Source organism: Coprinopsis cinerea (genome assembly GCF_000182895.1).
Source record: "Coprinopsis cinerea okayama7#130 chromosome 7 map unlocalized cont3.7, whole genome shotgun sequence".
NCBI classification, from domain to species: domain Eukaryota; kingdom Fungi; phylum Basidiomycota; class Agaricomycetes; order Agaricales; family Psathyrellaceae; genus Coprinopsis; species Coprinopsis cinerea.
The window spans coordinates 310,214-331,873 of NW_003307538.1; the positions used below are offsets into that span (position 1 = coordinate 310,214).

Sequence of the window (21,660 nt, forward strand, 5' to 3'; positions counted from 1 at the left end):
GCTCATACACGCCTGAATCTATCTTCTCCTTGATAAATCTTACATACTTTATCCATAAGCCCAGGTGGGATTGGTCTATTCCTCAATACCCACGGTGTGTGTGGTACCGTTGGAATAGGGACATCAGGGAAAAACTCTTGTCTGAATCTCCCTTTTTCCGCATCTTCCCAAGCGAAAGCTATGTTGTGTACACCTATTAACCAGTGTAATAGTTTCCGCTCTTCTGGCCAAATGAAATCACCGCCGTGGACCTTATCCATGGCTTCCTTTCTCTCTGTGGTGTATCTTCCTTGGGGTGTGAATTCCGGCGGATTTGTAGGTAACTTAGGCAATTCAGCCAGTGGGTTCCCTATAATCTTCCGAATAATTCTAAACTCCTCTGCTAGAGTCCCCAAGATGGGTCTTACTTTATCTGCCACTTTCTTATACTTCTTTCCTGTAGAGACACCCTTAATTTTTGGTTTAACGTTAGGGTTCCCTGCTACTACTTCGTCTTTGTTCTCGCTGGAGGTTGTTGACGAAGTCTTAACAGAATCCTCAATGATATCCTCTTTTAACTGTTGATAAATTTGTTCGAAGTGTTTTATCACAGTATCTAACATCATGACTTCACCGACGGATTTGTCTCTTTTGCCTGTCCTGACTTGTTGCAAGAAAGCTTCGACCTTTTTAGCAGCTTTCTTGTTTTCTACCTCCCTAGTTAATGCTTCCTGAATAAACATTAACTTCACGTCTTCTTGGCTGAACTTTCCACTTTTATGGCCTGGCTGGAACACCTTTTCGACTTTAATCTCCCCAGAAGCTGTCTGTTCAAAGACGACTGCAAGCTCTCCTACATCTATTGATGATTCATCGAGTTCTGAAAAGACCGCCGGGTTGGCGTCCAACTCTGCCTTTAACTCTGGAGGAGGTTCTCCTCTAGGGATAAGTGTTCAACCTCACCACTTTGCCGTTCTGAGGATCGGTCAGGGTAATCGTTTGCGACCCATCTCGATTGTTCTTTGTTAGCGTTTCCGCTATCATCTCGAACGGTCTTCCAAGCAAGATCCTATAACCCACGTCTGGAAGTACGTGTATTTGGAGGTACACTCTTACTTCTCCAAAGACAAAAGGCACGTCTCTTGCTAAACCTAATGACTTCTTCAATCCTTTGTCCGCTGAGGACATCCACACCGTCACCGCCGGATCCCAAGTAAGGCCGTGGTCTTTTGCGGCTTGTTCATGCATCGAGCAGATTGTCGAACCGCCGTCTAATAAGGACTCTTCCTTCATGGCTCCATTGATTTCAGGGTAGATGACCCTCAACGAAGACGACTCTTCAGCTTTCACTATAACTGGCTTAGCCTCAGTACCCAGTTCAATCATATATTGTTCCACCGGGTCAGAGATAGTGATACTCCCCAATGGTTTCTCATCTCCTTTTTCTGCAACAGTTCGAACCGCCGGTCGCAAAGTTGAAGGCTTCTTTATAGTCTCTGTCTCGCTTTTCGGCTAGGGCTCTTTGTTCAACCGCTGCTTCGGCTTTTGCCATCGCTTCCTCACTATTTTCTACCCATTGTAAGCCAACGTGTAGACGCTTAACTTCGTGCGGATCGTCAAAGAAACGCTTAAATACCTCAGTCTCTCTAGGGATAGGGACTTCCCTAGTAGGTACTCGCTTCCGAGTCAGGAGGTTCTTGAGGTATTCCCTTGCTTCTGGCGAAACCCCCATAAGCGACTTGATGTTCACCGGTACGGTGACTTCAAGCAATTCGTTGACGATCGCTTTTGCCGCACCATTTTGTTCTACAGGTGCGCGTTTGTTATAGGCTGGTCCCCGCCGGTCGATTTCCGGTAGAGGTTCACCTTTCTCTTCCACTTCTCGTTCTTTCTCAAAAGATTTCTCCTCTTCCTTGTTTCACTTTAGGCTTGAATGCACCTAAAGGTTTAGTTGAGAGAGGAGGGACGTCTACATAAGGTAGAGTTCCGGACGGTGTAAGCTTCGCCGTTGGTTGAGAATCTGACCATGTTACTTTCTTCTTTTTCTTAGGAGGTCCAACTCTCTTAACCTCGACAAACCTAGCAACGGTTCCTACTTCTTCCTCTGGTAACTCGTCCACCTCTTGCTTCTTCACTCTCACTTTTCTTTCTCCTCGACACGCTCCTTTTTCTTGGTGTTTTCTTTTTCTACGCCGGCGGTTTTCTTAGACTTCTCTAGCTCAGTCTTGCTACTTCCTGCCGGTTTGGAAGAAGCAGCAGCTGCTGCCTTCCTCGTCGTCATTGAAAACCCTCTTGTCGACGCGAATTTTGGTAGAACACTTGGAAGGCGTTCCACATCGCTGCCTTTTCTTCGTCTGTCACGGGCGCTTCCGCGGACGTGTCGTTAGGCGCCGACCCCAAACTCTGTGCCTTCTCCGTTTCCAATTGGCTAACCCGTTCCTTAAGGTCATGTACCAACTGCTCTTGCGTTGGTTGACCCGTTAACGGATCCCTCCACCTATGTTCCGGCGGCTCCTCTTGTATGTACTGGGCTTCGCGCTTAATCGCGTCGAGGTCCAACGTATGGCCGCTACTCTCCATACTCTTTCTAATGAGGTCGAGAGTAAATTCTTCCCCATTTCTGAAGGGCGTAATAATTCTATTACTTTCGAGGATACGATAATCGCCACCTTCATGACGAATACGACCCGTATCCAACATCACCCTTCTAATTTTGCAGCCCATAACTGCATGAGCTGGCTCACCACAGAACCAGCAAGTCACTCCTCGTCGCTCTCCACCACCAGAGTCACCGTTTCGCCACACGCCTTGGCTGTAGCCCTGTTGACCTGGTCGACGCGAAAAGTCGACGTATCCTCCGCCTGAGGAACCCGAGTTCGAGTAGTTCCTTCTTCCCGGCGGAACGTAGGATTGACCAATGGGGTTTCCTCCTGACGAGTTGTGCGAGTTGAATCGCTGAGAATGGTCGGTCAACCTCTTGTCGATTTTGGCCTCCATTCTCGTCTCAAACTCCGTCAGTTGTTCTTTTTGCTCTTTCTTGAGACCCGTGAGGGTATCCTTCCATTTGGCCTCTTGTTGGTCCAGTCTTTCCAAGATGAGTTTAAACCCATCGTTGTCCGACTTAGAAGGTCCTGCCCACTGGTACATCCCCGGCGGCATGTTTTGACTCCCTCTATGGGGTCCAGCCTCCTGCACATGCTGCTCTTCTCTCTTGGGCTTAATACCCAATCTCTTCAACGTTTCTGCCACGGCGGTATTAATGACGTCCTGGTCTGCTGTACCAGTGTCACTTAGATCCGTCGTGAAGCCAAAGACCGAACTATTGGAGTGTTCCCGGGCTACCACTTGTGCTACGTACAGCAGATCATCTAGCGTGTACTTAGTAACAATGGGCATAACCCGTTCCAAACCTGAGGAGTCGTAGAGCTCGCCATCGAAGTCGTCGTCCCCATCGTCTTCAACTTGGATAGGATTGACTTCTGTCCCAAGATCTCCTTCTGGGGCCGTAGAGGGTCCTCCTTCTTTGCCTTCTTCAGGTTCCACCTTTGGGCCTTTCGGGGCTTCCATCCTCTTCAGCCTCTTGTCCAATGTTCTGGCATTGGCTCTGCTCTCTCTCTTCAACTCTGCCAGGATCCTTCGCTGATCGGCTGTTGAGAGCCGTACTTGAACCGCCATTCTAAAGTTACGATCCAAACACGCCAGGAAATCCTGGACTAACGTCCTATTCTGAAAGGAGTTGGATTTTCCTCTTCCTTTCGGTCTCTCGAATTTTTGAGACCTCTGTCCTGACCTTCGCAATTAGGTCCATCAACTTCTGTTCCTCATGCATCTTAATCCTAACATATCTGTTGAAGATTTTCTCCAACTTATCAAGGCTTCCTTCCTTGGAGTTCCTTGATGCCAGGATAGTAAGACAGAATTTCTGCCTTGAATTGCGCATATGTCCCGTCTCTGTATTGGGTCAGCCGGGACCACTGATCCTTTAAATCGACTTTCTTTACGAAGTCGACCAACGCCTTCTTTTTGTGCCTGTCCAGCACTACGCTCGCTTGCTCAAACATCGTCTCCATCCGCTCGATGTAAGCCCATACTTCTGCCGCCGTGTCATCTTCCAACACTAAGTGGCTCGCCTTCCATAATTGAGGAACCCTAGGGTTCTTATACAACTGTTGGGTTGTCAAGTGATCAACCCTGGGATCCATGGAAATCTCGTATTCCATCTTGTGGTGGTTTTGTAACAACGGAGAGATTGAGGGTGCTTTTTCGTGGGTAGGAGTCTCGAAGTTCGAAACTGAAGGTTTTTGTTCTCGTTGAACAGAAGTAGCCGTTTGAATTACCGGCGGTTGTGGAACGTTAACTTGTTCCTTTTCTTTTGGCGTTTCTCTTAAGACGCTCGTTTTCTTCGTCCTTTTTCTTCTTCTTGTTCTGCGTTCAGGGAGTCGTTCGATATCCTCTTCGCTCTTGTTTCCAAAATCCACAAAACTTTCCCCTGTAGTAGGTTCGCTTGGTGTATTTGTAGTGGGCTCTGAAGTCGAACTTCTATCCTCTGAAGTAGCGCGTTGCTTTCCTTTGTCTCTTTTGTGAGATCGAAAACTACCTTCTACTTCGTCACTTCCGGCGGGAAGTTCTACCTCGTTTTCTTCTTTTACTGGACTAAGTTCTTTACCTTCTTCTCGCTGGCTTAAAGAAGCTTCTAGCGGACTATAAGGTTTGGGAACTGCTGGGGATTGAACTGACTTTCCTAAGTCTTCTAAGGATAAGTCCGAGAAATCGCCTTCAGTGGCAGAAGACTCTGTGACGCGGTAACTACTTCTAAACGGATGTTTCTCGAAGTAAAGTGGCTCGTTGGGGGTTCCTAGCGAAGATGGAAACCCTAATTCTGCGACGTCGGTTTTGAGTTTGTCTAACCGACGGTACGAAACGCTTTCTGCTTTTGGTAATTCAAAGCCGCCGGGGAAACTTGGTCCCTGACTAGCTCCTAATTGGAAAGTTGGAGGAACTGATTCCTCTTCTGACTCTGTCTCTGCGCCGGGATCAACTAGATCTTCAACTGCGGCTTCTTCGTCCTCTCCAGAGGTAGTTTTTGCTTTAGCCTCCTTAATTTGACGTTTTAGCGCTCTATCCGACTCTAGTTCCTGGTATTCCAGAGGTTGTCCTTGACGCTGTCTTCTCGTAGTTCTTTCTTCAAACGCTTTTCCTGTGAGCGGATTTATTCGCGCCTCAACAGATGATTTTGGTGCCTTAGGATTTCTTTTCTTGAGAGTGGAAATCTCGTAGGCTTTTTGGTTTCCCGGCAGACGTTGGATCGAGCTCAAAGACCTAAGTCCGAACTCAAGATCTGACGCAGCCGAAAGATCGTGCTACACTTGTTTTAAGTCCTGCTTTCGCAAAACTTCGTCTACTTAAACTTGGAATTTGGACAACCCCTCGGCGGTGGGCTCCAAATGATGTGCTGACTAGCACAGAAAGCACAAAGAAGAGCAAGAAAACAACCGGCGGTCCCGAATCGAGTGGCGCTTGTTGTGAGACAAGTGACACGAAGATGAAGACCGACGGCTAAATCTAAAGACTTTTAGGTACTGTCTGTACGTTGGCACGCAAGTTCGACGGGGTTGTTGTTTTAGTAGACTAAGTTAACGAGGAGAAGACTCTCTGACTCGTATAGAACGGTTTTTTAGGGTTTTTAGAGCTTTGAAAAGACTCTTGACTTTATGCAGGTGGTGTTTTGTATTTTGTTGTGCTCTACACACAAGGGAAACACTAAGTTCAACTCGCGACTCGATTTAAACACGACTTAGACTCGAAACTCGAATTTGGACTTGGAAACACTTAAAACTCGTCCCGGCGGGATCACTCGTTGACTCGTTTTAAAACTCGGACTCGTGTATTCACGCACAAACTCGGACTCGACTCTAAACTCGTAACTCGCTCACTCAACACTCAGAGAATTCCTCTTTGTTTTTACTGACGACTCGTGCCGATCAAAGACAGATATATAATCGAGTCAAAGGGGTATCTGTTGATTCTTTTGCCCGGCGGGCCTATATATATGGTACAAAATGTTTGTACTACGAGCTTTAAAACAAAGACTAGCAAAGACTATAAAACAAACCGAATACATGCGCATGATACAGAAAATGAGAGTAGAGAGACGGAGCGGAGGTACGAGAGAATCAGAAATACGAAATAGGAAAGAAACGCGACAAAAGAAGCCCCGGCGGTGTCGTGCCGAGTATGCCCATAGGCGTCTATTGATGCGCTGTTGAAGCGCGTGAATTTTGGTAGTTCCGTCCAGTCGGAACGGAACCAATGTGTTGTGGGAAACTCCATTGTTACTCCGTGAAGATGCTTCCGCGGAAACAGATGGTATACCCTTTTTGTAACTACCGCCGGAGGGCGGCGTATGGATTCATCGTTCTGTCCCTTCTCTCTGTACTACTTCTTTTCTGTTGACAGGTCATGGGACTGTTAGTACCCTGTTTCATCTGTCCTAGAGAGGACACCTGTCCAACGGAATAGAACATCTCGTGTGATCCGTTCCTGGTCCCGTCGTTCTGGTTATCTTATCTCGGCTTCTATCTTATCGATCTCGTACCTAATCCGTAGAGGTCCCCTTTAGCTTTCCGCGACTGATGGCTGATTCCGACCGTCCGGCGGCGCTTATGGGCGTTTTCCTCTTAGGGTACTGACAGGCGCTGGTGCTAAGTGTAGTCGTTCTTGTTAAGTCGCTACTAGCTTTCTAGTCGATTTGAAGTCGATCGTGCACTCCCATGGATAGTCTTGCTCCCGGCGGTGAGGACTTCGTGCCAAATTCTCACTACCGTAGTTCGATCTTCAATCGGTCCAGTACACATCCTTAACCCGTCAGTTACTACGGTATCAATGATGCGTTACGTTCAACCTCTTTCAGAGTCGTTCTTAGAGTTCGACTTAGTTGACGACTCTGGGCTCTGGTCTCAACTCATACGACAGAATAAGTGACCGCCGGGTTATGAAAAACACAGTGCCTTAGGGCTTTTCAGTCACTTATCGAGATGTACGCTTTACCGGACGAAATTAGTCCGGCGGTGTGTTATTCGCGATTTTTGAAGGGTCAGATGACCCTCAGGCGTAACAGCGGCTGTGGTCTACCCAACTGGAGAATACGCATATCGACCGGGAGGTGGATGTCGAGAGCATGGATGTGCTCAATATGAAGCTGAAGAAGCGTGAGTCCATCTCTTCATACCCCATTGTGGCTTTTCTTAACCAACTCATCTGAATTATAGCGCCCTCGAAGGCAAAGGTCCAGCACGACTTAATGTCAGCGGAGCAATCTTTGAACAGCGGGCTTGGCGTTACCTCTTGGCTAATTGCTGGAATCAAACTCCAAGACGCACAGTATGCATTTATATTCTTGCGCTACCCTGACCACAACTCACAATATTCCAATATCAGGGACAGTCTAAGGGCTTTCATTTCTGGTTTGCCAAGGGAGGGTTTGAGAACGGACCAGCAACGCCTCGAGGTCACAAAGCGCCGAGAGAATCTCCAAGCCGCGATCAACGCATTCTACGAGGACGCTGGCGTTCTTTTCCCCAACGTCAACCTGTACGAACAACGGTGCGAGAGCGCACCGGAAGCCTCAGTCGAAATTGACGGGGACGATGATGGGAATCGTGACGACAATCCAAGGAACCCGTTTTCTGTGTCTCAGAACGAACCCGAAGATGTCGAAATCCCTCTCCCATCATCATTTGTCGATCTTCCGGCTGGCCTTGGCAGTGCAGCTGAAAAGGAACTGAAGATTCGCATTGCCCAGGCGGACGATGCACTGGAATCAGTAAGAATTGAAATTGGCCACAAGTCTTACCTGTACCGTTCCAACATACGCTTGGCGCATGGAAAACAGCAGCGGCTGCGAGGATACGCCGCGGTGAAAGCAGTCGACAAGAACATGCGCCTCCACATCAAGTCTTACAACCGCGCAAGGTGGGCCCTTGGAAGACTCGGCGCTGAACGCGAAGTCCTTCAACGGTACCGGGAGGTCCGAAAGGAGGATACACGAGCCATAACAGCGGTTTATGAGCCTAACGCTAGGAATCAAAGGAACGTTGCTCTGTCATGGATTTGGACTATGGACGTTGAAGGAGACTCACAAAATTCCGAGTATCTGGAAGAATGTGAGTCCGTTAATGCCGATACAAAGACAGCTGTGGGACACTGACAACAATATTGACTTCTAGTGTACCGGGTCAATTGGCTGCGTGCCAGGTCCCGCGCAGACCGTTGGAAGGAGGAGCACATTTTACTCACTTCTGAGATGGAGTGGGTTCCGAACTTTTTCTCTTTTAAAGAGGATGAATGCAAAGCCTGGGCAACTCTGACTCGAGATCTACCAGGGCACCGAGCATACGCCATCCGCCAAGCCAATATGTGGAGGCTCATGGGCGTACACGCGGAGAAAGCGTTCGCCGAGGCGAAGGCGAAAGCAAATACGAATAGGGTTAGGGTCTGAAAATAAATATATTGGCATTTGAGAAGTAGATAGTCAGACTCACGTCCATTGTCAATCGCTCTCTCTATCCTAGATTGAACGTCGTTGGGGCCAATGTCTCAATTGCAGCAAGGCTCTTCTTATCCATTCCTCTCAGAGGTCCATCATCTACAAGCGCTGACTGCAAGTGAAATGCAGTGCTTAATCGACTACGCCTCCTCCCGAATCCGTGCAGCGGGGATGGTGTGGAACCGTCACGGCGACTCGTTCTCCCCGACTGAACGCAAGCACTTTGCAGCTCAGTTATATCGTGACCTGGTGCGTTCACAGTCGACATTGGGATGGTAGACGCTTACTAATTTATCGTTTGGAAGGAAACTGGCATGTTGCTCTATTCGAGTGGTTGTTTCCGTTATCCAGGGATCATCCAACGTCCTGTAGCGTTGGGAATGATGTTTAAATCGACGCTCACCGGGATGCTCCACCTGGGACGACACGCCTCCACCGCAGACTATGAAACCCCCAACCCCATACCCGACCCCGTCCTTCCCGCGTACGCAGATGCCTGGTGGAACAAAAATACGACGCCTGGACTTTCACTCTTGGGCCTGATCAAGGCTTGGCAGGCCCAGCGGGACGACTTTGAGGCTGTTAGGAGAGAGAGCAGGGCCTTGGCTTCCTCGGAAACTGTTCTTTCCAGGTCGTTGGACGAGAGTCTGGAAAGAGCGTCTGCTTCGACTCAGAAGGCAATCGACCTCATAGAAAGGGACATGGCATTGGCGCTCAAAGGTGTGCGCGCCATCGAGGCCGCTATCACAGAGACCGAGAAGGTGTGCCAAGAGGTTCTCGGCACTTGTTGAAATTTTGCCTTTAGACTTTGCCGCTTGTACCGTAGCATAACAACGTGGATGACATTTTGTGTCAAATGTGAATGACACTGGACTTCTCACTAACATGGGGCGAAGGGACTCTTGGCACTTCCAAGGCTATAGCCAGTAAATTGTAAAAGAAAACGATGAATACGAGATTTCCTGCGGATACGTGCAACTACTTATGTAACCAGTAGCCTGTCCACATTTCCAAAGTCGGAGCTTTGGGGATGTAGTACTGAGGAACACGCTTGAGAATGGACTCATGGAACGAGGCGAAGATCTGGACTTGTTCGGACTTGCCAAGAGCAATACCGTGTTCGATTAGCTTCAAATGTCCGACGAATACGGTACCCGGAGTGTTATGGAACCGGTATCCCAATGTCGGGCATTCGAAACGACCGAGCGTCAGAGTTCCCCCTGTCCAGACAAGGTCGTAAGCCCAGGTGGGGCTGGTGACGATCCGCTGGAGGATGGTTTCCCTGTTTGTGACAAGCTCAAACTTGGAGAACGGCGATGACCAGAAGGACAGAACGTCGAGGAGGTTTTCGGGCTGAGAAATGTCGATCTTTCCGTGCTCCAATGAAGAAAGAATGGAGAGGCCGGCGTCAAACAGCCATGGATGGGTGACAGCCAGAATCCCGCCGAGTACAGCGAAGCTTTCCTGCATCTCTTCCAGAAACTTGATGTACATGGCGCTATCGGGACCAAGGAAGATGGGGCACAATGCCGGGCGTCGCGCCTGGGTTCATCAATCCGTCAGGCTGTGAGAGGTTGTGAGTAAAAGCAGAGGGAAGGACGCACACCATCAGGTAGGTTGCACAATTCCAACTTGGCTGTTCCACCGCGGAGAGCGTTCCCGTCGACATCGAAGTACCGATTTGGATCGTTGGGCATGCGGGTCAACCCGTTTCCGTCAGAAAGAGCATGTACCGCATTCAGCATGAAGTCCTACGATGGAGATTGTTAGTAGACTGATTTCCATTTTGGACGAGGCGACAACACGCACCTGTCTCTTTCTTTGGATAACACTGGGGAAGCTCCAAAACCCAATCACTCCCTCAGAGTCCACGAAGCACGACGGTTCCGTCAAACATGGTAGCCTTCCAGTTGAGAGTGGTGTACCGAGAGGCTCGAATGTTTTGAGAAGGTCGTGCCGTTGTTCAGGGGTAGGTTGACCGGGTCCCAGAGCGTCGAGAGCTTTCGAGAGGTCCTTGAAAGACCAATTCAACTGCGCTGTCGCACGAGAGTAAGCATGGGGTAAATAGGAGCCAGGGAAGATCATTGCACCTCGATTCGTAAAGGCGTAGTAGGCCATGTTGACGATTTGGTGCGCTTCTGAGCGGAGATCGAGGCTTAATTTCGGTTTGGCCACTTTGCGATGTTCATCGAATCGAGTTTCGAGAAGGGACTGGCAGTAGCGCCCAAAGGATTCGCTGTATCGGCCGCCTTGGTGAAGATCAAAGAGAATGGGAGCCATAAAGGTGGGAGGAGTGAAGAAAGCTCGAGCCGCGATAACGCGACTATCACGCTGAGTAATCTACCGGTAGTCTTGTCAAACAGGGTCAGTCTACGAAAGACTGACTCTTCGTGTCCAATAGCGCAGCATCCAAAGAAAACATAGAGATTACACTGAAGAGAACGGTCAGATTACATTGGAGTATCCAAGTAGAAGTCACGAAGTTGGGTGGAAGATGGTGGCTTGGCACCATGGTACTGGGATCCACGTTCAAGCATGGACTCGCGGAAATATGAGACGATGCATACGCGATCACCGTCGACGGGCGCTACGCCGTGTCTGATCAAACTGCCAAGCCCGACAATAACCGTTCCTGGGTTGTACACAAACCGACAGCCAAGAGTGGGGCTCTCAAAGCGACCATTACGATAGGTCCCGCCGGTGTAGATAAGATCATAGGCCCAAGTCGGACTGGAGATGTCGCGGTGAATCGAGGACTCTCTGTTGACAATGACAGAAAACGCGGTGAAAGGGTTTGACCAGAAATTAAGGATGGCATCCAACGTCTCAGCGTTGTCCACAGGGAATGTGCGGCGATGCAGCGACTCCAAGACTTCCAGACCAGCATTGAACAGCCAAGGTTGAGTGATGGCAATCACTCCACCAAGAACAGCGAAGCTCTCGGTCATGTCCCTAATGAACTGCTGACCAGGAGGACCTTTCAGCGACGCCGAGGGAGATGGGGAATCGTAGGGGCCCTTGGTACAATTAGGCATGTGGAGTGTGAATATTTGGCAGTAAGAAAACGTACATCGTGGCCTTGCTGGTACCAGCAAGAAGAAAATGTGGCAACTCCTGGCTTGAGTTGTCCACCCTCCGAGAACTGGCTAGGATGTGAACGCCAGTTTCCTTGAGAGTCAGTTCGAACAGGGGTTCCTCTGTGGTTGCAGAGAGTTCTGATTGCGCGTAAAATTGTGGCCTGCTACATGTCAGTCTTGGAAGAGACTCAAACGGCTGACATGACTTACTTGTCGCGATTCTGTTATAGAGGAGGGTAAGTACCACCATCCAATGATGCCCTTGCTATCCACAAATGTGGTGGGCAACGTGCGGAGTGGAAACTTTCCATCTGGATTGGGCCTCCACACAGGCGGAAATTGCAACGAAAGATTCTCCTCTCGGGGATCTTCGTTGCTCAGTTGGGCCCTGATAAGCTTTGAAGCAAAGTCTTCAAATCTCCAGCTGAGAGCCACTAAGTAGATAGTTAGCCATGGGTGCAATCCTGCTGTAGCCTGTGCGACATTGATGTCACTCACTCTCATTTCCAAACGCCGATTCAGCGACACTAACCAACTGGTAGGCTTCGATTCGTAGGTGCCTCCCCAAATCAGGATGTTTAGCAGGCGGCATTCCGACCACAAGTTCGCGCTTGAATAGCGCCTGGCAGTAACGCCCGTAGCTATGTGCTAGTTCTCCGGCGGCACTCAAATCGAACGAAGGCAGGGTCGGCATGCTGGGATAAGGTGAACAGTGTTGGAGTTTGACATTCGTTGAAGCATACATAGCATCGATTAGCTCAGCTGATCACCTTACGTAGTCGTGACTTGTACGCCAACTTTTAGACCCTGGACGGCCCCAGACACAATAATTGTTGTTTTCGCCGTGAGCGAGGTCAATACCAAGGTTGTTCAAGGTAGCGTTCTTTAGCGTTCTTGGCACATGGTACCAGCAATCATTCTTGGCGCTCAAGGTACTTACCCTGGCGGGTTGGTCTTGTACACTCGCATGTCCAAAACGGACGTACGCTTGAAACACAAGGTCGCGTCCGTCATGGCTTGACAGATGTGGCTAAGCTGTGCTCGAGTCGTGCCAAGAACGTTAGAACTCTCACCACACAAAGAAATATTTACAGATGTGTGCCAAGTGCTGGCTCGGCAAGTCAAGTCACAAGAGCGCAATGAGAATGCGGAGCGAAAAAGCTAAGATACAATTAAAGTGGACACAAAACAAGGTTAAACGTCAATGAGCGAAGCTATAGGCCCTGTCCGTTTGGGGACGAGCTACGAGAACGTGGCGGAAATATGCCCGATTTCCGATAGGCAGCCAGGGACCGCTTGCTGCCAACGTAAAATGGTCGAGAAGAGCGTTCAGCGGCGGGGTTATTGGATCCTGAGGGAGCGACCTCGACATAGCGCCTCGCATAATGCGAAAGCTCTCGTCTGGACTCAGTCAGTTTCTCTTTGGTGGCTTTAAGATCTAGTTTACAGGTTTAATCGAGCCGTCACAAGTGGAAATGAACTGCAATGACTCACCCTCAATGAGCCTCTTGAGGTTCGCATCACGACGCTCGATTTCCTCGCGTGCCTCCTTCAGTTCCAATTCAACTTCATGGAGGCGGGCTTGAATCTGGACGGGGTTCAGATCACCTGCGGGATCTGGGTTCCTAGAGTATTCGCCGCGAAGGATATCGCGGAAGATGGGGTCTTTGAGGAGTTTGGTGAAGAATTCGAACGCTTTCCCGTAGGGCACGTCCAACTCCCCAAGAATGACGGCGATGATGTAGGCGTCTTTCCAGGGGCACGGTGATCCTTTCTTGATACAGGGAGCGCAACCAAGACCCTCCTTCGTCAACATACAGCCGCCTGGAAACCTGATGCACTGGGACTGATTACAGGGCTGGGGATACATTCAGCAAGGTGAGGAGTTCAAGGAGCCCTACAACTTACACCGCCAATGTTGTCAAAGAACCAGCCCTCGAATCTATCTCGATCATGACACGCAGAGTTAACCGCAGTGAAAACTCGAGATCGACCCTCCTCATAGCCTCCGTCCCACTTCGACATTTGATGAGAGAAGAAAGGTTATGATTTGGCAGGCATAGTGACTCCGGGTGTTAAGTATGAAAAAAAGGCTGATTATCTATGTAAGCGGACCAAACAAAGATGGCGCTCATTCGACGTCCTCTGCTATATATTCCCTCGTCCTCAGACGCCCGTCTCTAATTTCCTTGAGCATCCTACGAATGGTTTTTTGGAGGGCGGCAAGGGCGGCAATCGAGTCGGTTAAGTTTTCACTGTGGTCATGTTGAGCATCCGACGGCAGTTGGTCTGTGTACTCATTGAGCCATTCAAGCCTTGGTGTGATGTCCGCTATATGGAGATTGGCTGTAGTCGCTAGGTTGTAGAGACATTCGAGCGCTGTAATGGGTATGAGTAAGGGGGTCATACATCCCAGCAGCACTCACCATCTTGCATATGCTTGACAAATTCCGCCTTTTTCTGTACAGACACGTCGGTCATAGCGTTGGCGAACTGGTGTAGGAGGTTAAGTCAATAAAGAAGCCGGCGGCGTGAATGGATGATGGATGAGCACATCATTTTTTTTCTTTCCCGCGCGGCTTTGGGCGCTTGCCTTGGCGCAAGGCTTTGAGACTATGGGTCATCGGTCAACTTGAACATGTCGAAGCGCAAGGTCTGCCGTATATATCGCGGGTTTCAGAAAACCGATTGAATCGGCACACTATCATTGTCGCAATCTTTGTCGATAGCCGCTGTCCGTCGGTGGCACACTGACGTCATCCTTGGCATGGGCGCTTGCTGCCAGGATCGGGCGCGTGGACTGGGACAAAGTGACTACTGCTAAGATTCATCTGTGTTAAGTTCTTGGTCGATTCTGGGGTACCATTGGTGTCGTAATGTTTGTCGATAGTGGATAGTTACCGTTTGGAAAAGGAACGACAAGCAGTGCACGGCGTCGCAGAATCCACGCAGGGTCACCACTTGTCGATCGTAAGGTATTTATCTGATATCTGAGGGTAATCTTGCCTCGACCCCTTGCTCGACTATGTCCGGGTCCGGACTACGCGCTATCCATGGGGAAGATGACGATGCCTGAACAGGTTAAACAAGGCCATGCGTACTGCCACTTGAGTTCCACGGGATCGTGGCGTTGGTGACTATACGGGGTGCTCTCATTCATTTCTTGGCAACTATCCGACTTATCTCCGGCTTCAAGAAGATTGGTCGTTGATTCAACGTTGATTGTTCTTGAATTATGACAGCTCCATCGCTCCACCGTGGCTACCGGCTCCCTTGGACTCTGAGGATCACGAACAGGCGTCGGTGAGCAACCCCTACGAATCAAAAGTGAGCCATCACCAAGCTCTTTCATTAGGACCAGTTGCTGATTCCTACCAAGGCTGTGGGTTGTATGACGATGTATTGCCAAGAGTATTGTACCAATGAAGCGCACGATCGGTGACTCACTTCCTACCAAGCGGTTTATGGGTTACAAAGATGTGTGCCGCCAAGTCTCGCCAAGTCTGTCGGGAATCAAACCGAAGCTCCTACCGTCTACGTGGGTGGCGGTGACGACAAAGTGCATTTCTTGGCTTTTGCTTTCGGTGCGTGATAACCAAGGATTTCTTGACAAAAGACATATTGTTAAGATATTATATCAGTGGTAGTAGTCTAGTGGGGACAGTGCATGCTTCATAGCTAACAGTCTGAGGTTCGAACCCTCTCCTGCCCAAACTGAAGAGTAGGCCTGGTGCGGTGGACCTCCACACGCACCAGGCTAACTCTACAGTTACTTTCCTTTTTCTTTTTTTCTTGCTTTTTTTGCCTAAGTCGCGAAAATGTAACTATGTAAAGTCTCTCCCAGGGGACATCTGAACTATTACAATCCCTTCCATCCATGCATTCTGTTTCAAAGCAACCAAATCCGTACACGCAAAGCGCGCAACTTATTACGGTCTGTGACGCGATTAAGCTGGAGTTGGCCCGATCACCTACACCTCCCCTTGCCTCGTGTGTATCGTGGGACGAACAGCTGTTATTTACTGTGGGGCTGATGTGAACCACAAATGTGATGGCAACCGCTCCCGTGTCTAGCTATGAAGGCAACATCGATACCAAAGGGACGCCTTGCCAGAGGTCTGCCACTGCCACGTATTTTTGGTGAGCCCTCCTTGTATGGCATCTCACTGGGTGTGCGTCAATTTATACCGGGGTCCAATAAAGATATATCCACGGGACAGCTACCTCGGGTTCAAAATGGTAGTCGTTTTTTTGGTGAGCCCTCATTCTATGGCATCTCACCGGACGTGCACCACTTTATACCAGGTTCCAATGAGGCTATATCTACGAGACAGCTCTCTTCGGATCCATAATAGTGGTATTCACAGTGGGTATCACCGACGTGAGTGTTACTTGTGAGTAGAAGATTTGTGGTGGTTGCGCACCTGCGGTGGGTACCATATACACTGGACAGCTTTCCCCGGCCCTCCCAAACATATACCACCCACCACGTTGCTTGTTCCTCAGCCCTTCGGGAAATGTTTCACATCTACAAAGATGTCTTTATAGATCGTTTGACTCGGCACCGCTGGTCTTAATTCCGACAGGTGTCCTCGCCTTTACCGGGCTACACAAGCATGACACTTACACGGAAGCTCCCTGGGACCTCAAGGTGCGTGGTGTTCATGTGCTCGGTAGATGCCTGGTCCCATTCGGAAAGTCAGATGCCGTTAGCTTCGACACAGGTGGCCCGCTGGTTTTGGAACTTAGCTGGCGCGAAGGTGACTATTACCCTCCAGATCGGCCGATACGTTCGAGGTAGTTGGTTAGAGTGCGTTTGGAAAGGAGATGGGCATTTGGCCTGTTTGGAAATTATAATTCCATTTATACTATGCTCAGTGAAATCTACAAAATGCACAACCAACTGAAAGTAGCCATCCATGCGCCAGGTGGCCCTCCTAGCCAAGGAAGCTCAGTGCCCATACACTCGGTATACCTTCCAAGCCGAGAATTGAGAAGGTCTACTGGTAGGCACGTGTCCTGTTTTGATTGATACCCCCCACCGCCGATAGATACAGTCCACCTGGTAGGCCACACCCGGGCATGACGGGGCTGCCCTAGTACCTGTACCCTCCAACCCTTGGTCAACAGCATAAACTATAGTAGTACTAGCCTACAGTCAACAGAACTATCCTATAGTACTGGGCTGGTACACACCAGCATCTGCCCTGTAGATAACGGTCACGTCTTTTCCCAGCTGGTCCCTATGTATCGTTGATAACGATATTAAGTTCCCGTGGTCTGTCCGTGACTATCGGGTAAAAGCTATGTAGCAATGTGCTGTGAGGCGCGGAGCTTCTTGCCGTCAAAACATTCTCTGCCAGTGGTATCCCTTCCCTGAGCGAGGACTCGAAGCTTCCCAAGGTACCAATGCACTCGTCGACGTCTCTTCTTTAAGTAATTGCAGGTCATGGTCTGTCAAATTCATGTCCCCCGCCGGCGACCCTTCAACCTTTCACCGTTCCATCCGCCAACGTCAATCCTTCAACCTCCCGCAACCATTAACCAGCCGTGTTGATAACTAGTGGGCTGCGGGCCGTTAAACGGCATACAACCGAGGACATTAAACATACACCCCTTAAGCGGGGTTTGAAATTCCGTGGGAATTTGTATCTCCGTCGCCTGTGGCGACGTGGCTGCATTCTTTCATTCTTTGGTTTCTCACTCGCCGTGGGCGAGCTCGTTGTCCAGCTCGTCGACGTGTTTTCCCTCCGCGCTGATCTCCAGCAGTCTTGGGGAGCGCCGGAGGCGGCTTCTCTCGGTTTCTCGCCGTAGGCGACATCGGTTTCTCTTGTTTGCTGTGTGGTGACTGGGAGGATTGCAGGATGAACACGGGTCTGGTGGCATCGGGTGAGTAATTCACGGTGGCTTCTTGTCAGAATCGTTTGGACCATTTGCGGCGCCGGCCGCGACGGCTGGGGCTCCACCCCAGACCCGGTTGGGGGACTCTGTCCCCCAAACCCCCTGGTCTGCGACGCTCATTCTTTTCTTAATAGGTTTTGTCATACGACGTTCCTGGGGGTTCCCCCCAGGCCCCCAACATCTCTCCTTCAATGGTACTTGCCGTGCGGCACCCTGGGGGTTCCCCCCAGTCCCCCGAGGTCCTCTCATTCAACGACATTCGCCTGCGGCACCCTGGGGGTTCCCCCCAGACCCCCGACTATCTCTCGTGTGCTTATATAGGATAAAATATTATTGATTTCGTATACTATTCACCGAATCCTATGAGATACGATTCGTTTCTCTTTGCGCTTCTTCACGAATGGTACCAGCTTGCCATCGAAGGTCCTTGCAAGCACCACACCACCGCCACCTTCAGTATCTTCCGGGTCTTGCTGTTCTGCGGATGCCTCGGTTGTTTCATCAATTGACGATACACTTCGCGAGATGTCTTCTGTCTTGAGCCGTTTGAGAATAGCCGGGGACAAGTATGAATGGATTGAGGCCTGGGCAGCCTCGGGATCTGGGGATATGGAGAGGAGCCTCTGGACCTTGCGGCAGAGCTCATCGTGATCATTTTGGATATCCATGGTGAGTGTTGTGATTTCGTTCAATAACGAAAGGTCGTGGGACGTTGCTGATGTGCTGGAGGCGATACTGACAGCAGGATCAGGGAGTGGTGCTTCAGGGCTCTGGCTCGGGAAGGGAAACCGGGGGATGATGATCAGGTAACCGTAGGGAGTCTTCCTCCATGGCGCACGAGTCATCAATGACCATGCTTTCCTCTCCGCGCGGTAATTGGCGCCGGAGATGATCAAAATCCTTCTTGCGCTACGTTCTCTTAGAATTGCATCAAATTTGAATAGAAGACACTTACTGTGTTCTCCAAGCCACGAACAAAGTCCTCATACTCTTCCTCAACAACAGATGGCTCAATAATCATATCATCATCACGGGCCTGCAATGAAGGCTCCGAGACCATCACGAAGCTTTCAGGATCCTCGATCTCTTCGCGAACATCATCAATTCTGAAAAGTAATGTTAATTGTGGTAAATTTAATTTTTACGATCAGGCGCAGCGTACTTGGGTTCACCATTTTCGATGCTAACGACTGGATCTTGGTCCTCGATCTCTTCGCGCACATCTTCAATTCTGAAGAATAATGTTAGCTATGGTAATTCACGATGCACTGCGGCAACGAAAGAGAACTGAACAACATACCTGGGTTGATCATTCTCGGCGTGATCATGGTCATCAACCATGATGGGCTCGGCATCAACCTCGTCCTCAATCTCGTCATCAGATCCATTCTCGAGCTCGTCAATCCAGGACTGGACCGGGGTCTTCGCGGATGCTGATGCAGGAGGAGGACCTTGAAGAATAGATTGTCGGTAAGCTTGGTTCTGTTCCTCAATGCGAAGCTTCTCGAAAAAGTCAGGAATAATATCCGTGATAACAAGCCGGACCCAGAGATCAAGGCGAGGAAGGCGACCAGAATGAGAATATGGGTCCCAGTAGGTACCCTTCAGATGGCCGTTGAAGGACTCGAGCGGATTGTTGGTACGTTGAATGTCGTCTGGATCGATGCCAAGCTTCTCGGCAGCCTGAATAGCGCCCGCTTTCGACCACGAGAAGAAAAAAGCTTCCGTTCTCGAGGCCCTTACCCAGGGTAAACAATCTGCTTCCCAGTTCGCAGCCAAGTTCATGGAGATATTTCCCCGCACCCGGTCTATCCCAGAAGGATGGTATGGCACGTTTTCGTCGCAAACTCAGTTCCAACGATCGCCTCATGCTGGATCTTATCGCCATCACCAAACCGGACGATGCCAAGCCCAAGACCCTTCAAGACTACTGCGACATCGTCAACCAGAACGATTTTACGTTTCACGGAAGCAGCGCCTCCTTCTTGACCCCGACCGCCTCGTCTCGCTCTACCCCTGCCCGTGACCCCTATGCGATGGATATCGACGCGACCCGTGTTGGACCTAGTGGCCGCTCCCGTGAGGACTTCCTCCAAGCAATGCGTGGACGATGCTTTGGTTGCGGATCCTCCGCCCACATCAAAAAGGACGGCAATCACGGCTCACTTCGTTGCAACCACTGCCAGCGTCTCGGCCACTCCGCTAACGTTTGCCAAGACAAGTTCATGGGCTATCCGCCCGGTCGAGGACTCACCCAACGACGTCGCGTTGCTGCCACCCAGGAAGCCCCCTTCTCGCTCTTTGATGACTCTTCCACGCCCGCCGCCACCATTGCTGCCACTTCGTCTACCCCACCTGCCGCCGCCTCGTCTAACGTCTCCCTCGCCGACCTCTTGGTTGCGCAGAAGAACCAACAAGACATCCTGGAGCGCCTCGAGAAGATCCAACAACAGGGTTTTTGAAGAGGGTGCCTGCTCGTGCTGCAAGGCACGCACCCTTTTCTCCGCTGTACGCCGTCTCTGAGTACGATTCAATTTATTCATGTACCATTAGCTCTATACGCAAAATACACCCCGGTTCCTCGCATTTCCGCATTCACATCAGACTCAGAGGCAGAAATCGTACGGCAAACCCCGCAGCAATGATCGATTGTGGTGCCACCGGCAAATTCCTGGACAAACCTCTTTGTGGAGAAGCACCGGATCACCGCCTATCCCCTTCGACACCCAATCCGACTTCTCAACATCGATGGAACCCCAAATCAGGCAGGAAGCATCACCCACTTCGCTCGCTTGGAGCTCACGGTGGATGGCTACTCCGAGTGGACGGATTTCCTTATCACTGATCTCGGGGGAGAAGATGTCATCCTAGGTCTCCCTTGGCTTCGCAAAATCAACCCCCAGATCGACCTGGCAGAAGGGCACGTTAGAGATTCCTCCTCCTCGCATCTCCAGTGTCACCATTGAAGAAGTCCCCGACGAAGATGCACAGCCTCCTCGAAAGGAACCACCCTCCGGCAATGCTATTATTGAACAGATCTACGATAACCCTGATCCGCCCACTCCTAACGTTCCCGATGACTCCTCGATACCCGACCCCAGCTTCGAACCAAGCGAACCCCCCCTCTGTCGCATCCGCGCTAACCGAACGACCCGGCGGAAGTGGGTTCGCAAGGGATTGATCGAGGACACAGGCGACGAACTTTGGTGGTGCTGCAGGTTTCACATACTCCCAGCAGATTGCCGAGAAGTCCCAGAAGGACAAACCCCAGAAGACATTCGAGGAGATGGTTCCACCCCAGTACCGACAGCACGCTTCCGTCTTTTCTGAATCCGAGTCTCATCGCCTCCCGGAGCACAAGCCTTGGGACCATGCCATCGACCTCGTTGCAGGAGCACCGGCCACCATGCGTACCAAAGTCTACCCCATGTCGCAGAACGAGCAGGAGGAACTGAACCGATTCCTCGAGGAGAACCTCAAGAAAGGCTATATCCGACCATCTAAATCGCCCCTCGCCTCCCCGGTTTTCTTTGTCAAGAAGAAGGATGGAAAACTCCTGGTTCGTTCAAGACTATCGGAAGCTCAACGAGATTACGGTGAAGAACCGATACCCCCTTCCCCTTGTCTCCGACATTGTCAACCGACTCCGCGGCGCCAAGTACTTCACCAAGTTCGACGTCAGATGGGGCTACAACAACATCCGTATCAAGGAAGGAGACGAATGGAAGGCCGCGTTCGCCACCAACCAGGGACTCTTTGAACCATTGGTCATGTTCTTCGGTCTCACCAATTCCCCGGCAACGTTCCAAGCGCTCATGAACTCGATATTTGCCGATCTCATCGCTTCAGGGAAAGGTCGTTGTTTATCTGGACGACATTCTCATCTTCACGGCCACCCTCGACGAGCATCGCCAAGTCGTACACGAAGTCCTCCGTCGTCTCAAGAAGCACGACCTCTATCTTCGTCCGGAGAAATGCGAGTTCGAGCGGGAAGAGATCGAGTATCTCGGCCTGGTCATTAGGGAGGGAGAAGTCCGTATGGACCCTGCCAAGGTAGAGGCTGTCCGCAACTGGCCTGTTCCCCGCAACCTTCGCGCTGTCCGTGGGTTTTTGGGTTTCGCCAACTTCTACCGCCGCTTCATCAAGGATTTCGCTACT

At 50.4% G+C, this 21,660-nt stretch overlaps 8 protein-coding genes across 8 annotated transcripts; 1 reads left to right on the forward strand and 7 right to left on the reverse strand.

The window, feature by feature from the left end:
* Positions 1-2,256: 2,256 nt before the first annotated feature.
* CC1G_09739 (hypothetical protein) lies at positions 2,257-3,654 on the reverse strand (the record flags this gene model as incomplete). Its single annotated transcript, XM_001840636.2, has 1 exon — positions 2,257-3,654. One exon carries the CDS (start codon positions 3,652-3,654, stop codon positions 2,257-2,259), a length of 1,398 nt encoding a protein of 465 aa, XP_001840688.2.
* Positions 3,655-3,848: 194 nt separating this feature from the next.
* CC1G_09738 (hypothetical protein) lies at positions 3,849-6,309 on the reverse strand (the record flags this gene model as incomplete). The annotated part of the gene is made up of 3 exons (XM_001840635.2): positions 3,849-5,339; positions 5,730-5,739; positions 6,092-6,309. The coding sequence occupies 3 exons, from the start codon at positions 6,307-6,309 to the stop codon at positions 3,849-3,851; spliced, it is 1,719 nt and encodes a 572-aa protein (XP_001840687.2).
* Positions 6,310-7,013: 704 nt separating this feature from the next.
* On the forward strand, positions 7,014-9,315 carry CC1G_14761 (hypothetical protein; the record flags this gene model as incomplete). The annotated part of the gene is made up of 7 exons (XM_002910737.1): positions 7,014-7,046; positions 7,097-7,187; positions 7,248-7,359; positions 7,417-8,141; positions 8,205-8,464; positions 8,654-8,773; positions 8,830-9,315. The coding sequence occupies 7 exons, from the start codon at positions 7,014-7,016 to the stop codon at positions 9,313-9,315; spliced, it is 1,827 nt and encodes a 608-aa protein (XP_002910783.1).
* A 187-nt stretch (positions 9,316-9,502) lies between these two features.
* CC1G_14762 (hypothetical protein) lies at positions 9,503-10,804 on the reverse strand (the record flags this gene model as incomplete). The annotated part of the gene is made up of 3 exons (XM_002910738.1): positions 9,503-10,066; positions 10,129-10,275; positions 10,334-10,804. 3 exons carry the CDS (start codon positions 10,802-10,804, stop codon positions 9,503-9,505), a joined length of 1,182 nt encoding a protein of 393 aa, XP_002910784.1.
* A 170-nt stretch (positions 10,805-10,974) lies between these two features.
* On the reverse strand, positions 10,975-12,295 carry CC1G_14763 (hypothetical protein; the record flags this gene model as incomplete). The annotated part of the gene is made up of 4 exons (XM_002910739.1): positions 10,975-11,541; positions 11,595-11,762; positions 11,812-12,035; positions 12,100-12,295. 4 exons carry the CDS (start codon positions 12,293-12,295, stop codon positions 10,975-10,977), a joined length of 1,155 nt encoding a protein of 384 aa, XP_002910785.1.
* A 520-nt stretch (positions 12,296-12,815) lies between these two features.
* Positions 12,816-13,417, reverse strand: CC1G_14764 (hypothetical protein; the record flags this gene model as incomplete). Its single annotated transcript, XM_002910740.1, has 2 exons — positions 12,816-13,039; positions 13,096-13,417. The coding sequence occupies 2 exons, from the start codon at positions 13,415-13,417 to the stop codon at positions 12,816-12,818; spliced, it is 546 nt and encodes a 181-aa protein (XP_002910786.1).
* A 315-nt stretch (positions 13,418-13,732) lies between these two features.
* Positions 13,733-14,082, reverse strand: CC1G_09734 (hypothetical protein; the record flags this gene model as incomplete). The annotated part of the gene is made up of 2 exons (XM_001840631.1): positions 13,733-13,980; positions 14,028-14,082. 2 exons carry the CDS (start codon positions 14,080-14,082, stop codon positions 13,733-13,735), a joined length of 303 nt encoding a protein of 100 aa, XP_001840683.1.
* A 3,770-nt stretch (positions 14,083-17,852) lies between these two features.
* Positions 17,853-19,287, reverse strand: CC1G_09733 (hypothetical protein; the record flags this gene model as incomplete). Its single annotated transcript, XM_001840630.2, has 4 exons — positions 17,853-18,420; positions 18,492-18,608; positions 18,665-18,733; positions 18,803-19,287. The coding sequence occupies 4 exons, from the start codon at positions 19,285-19,287 to the stop codon at positions 17,853-17,855; spliced, it is 1,239 nt and encodes a 412-aa protein (XP_001840682.2).
* Between the last annotated feature and the right edge of the window lie 2,373 nt (positions 19,288-21,660).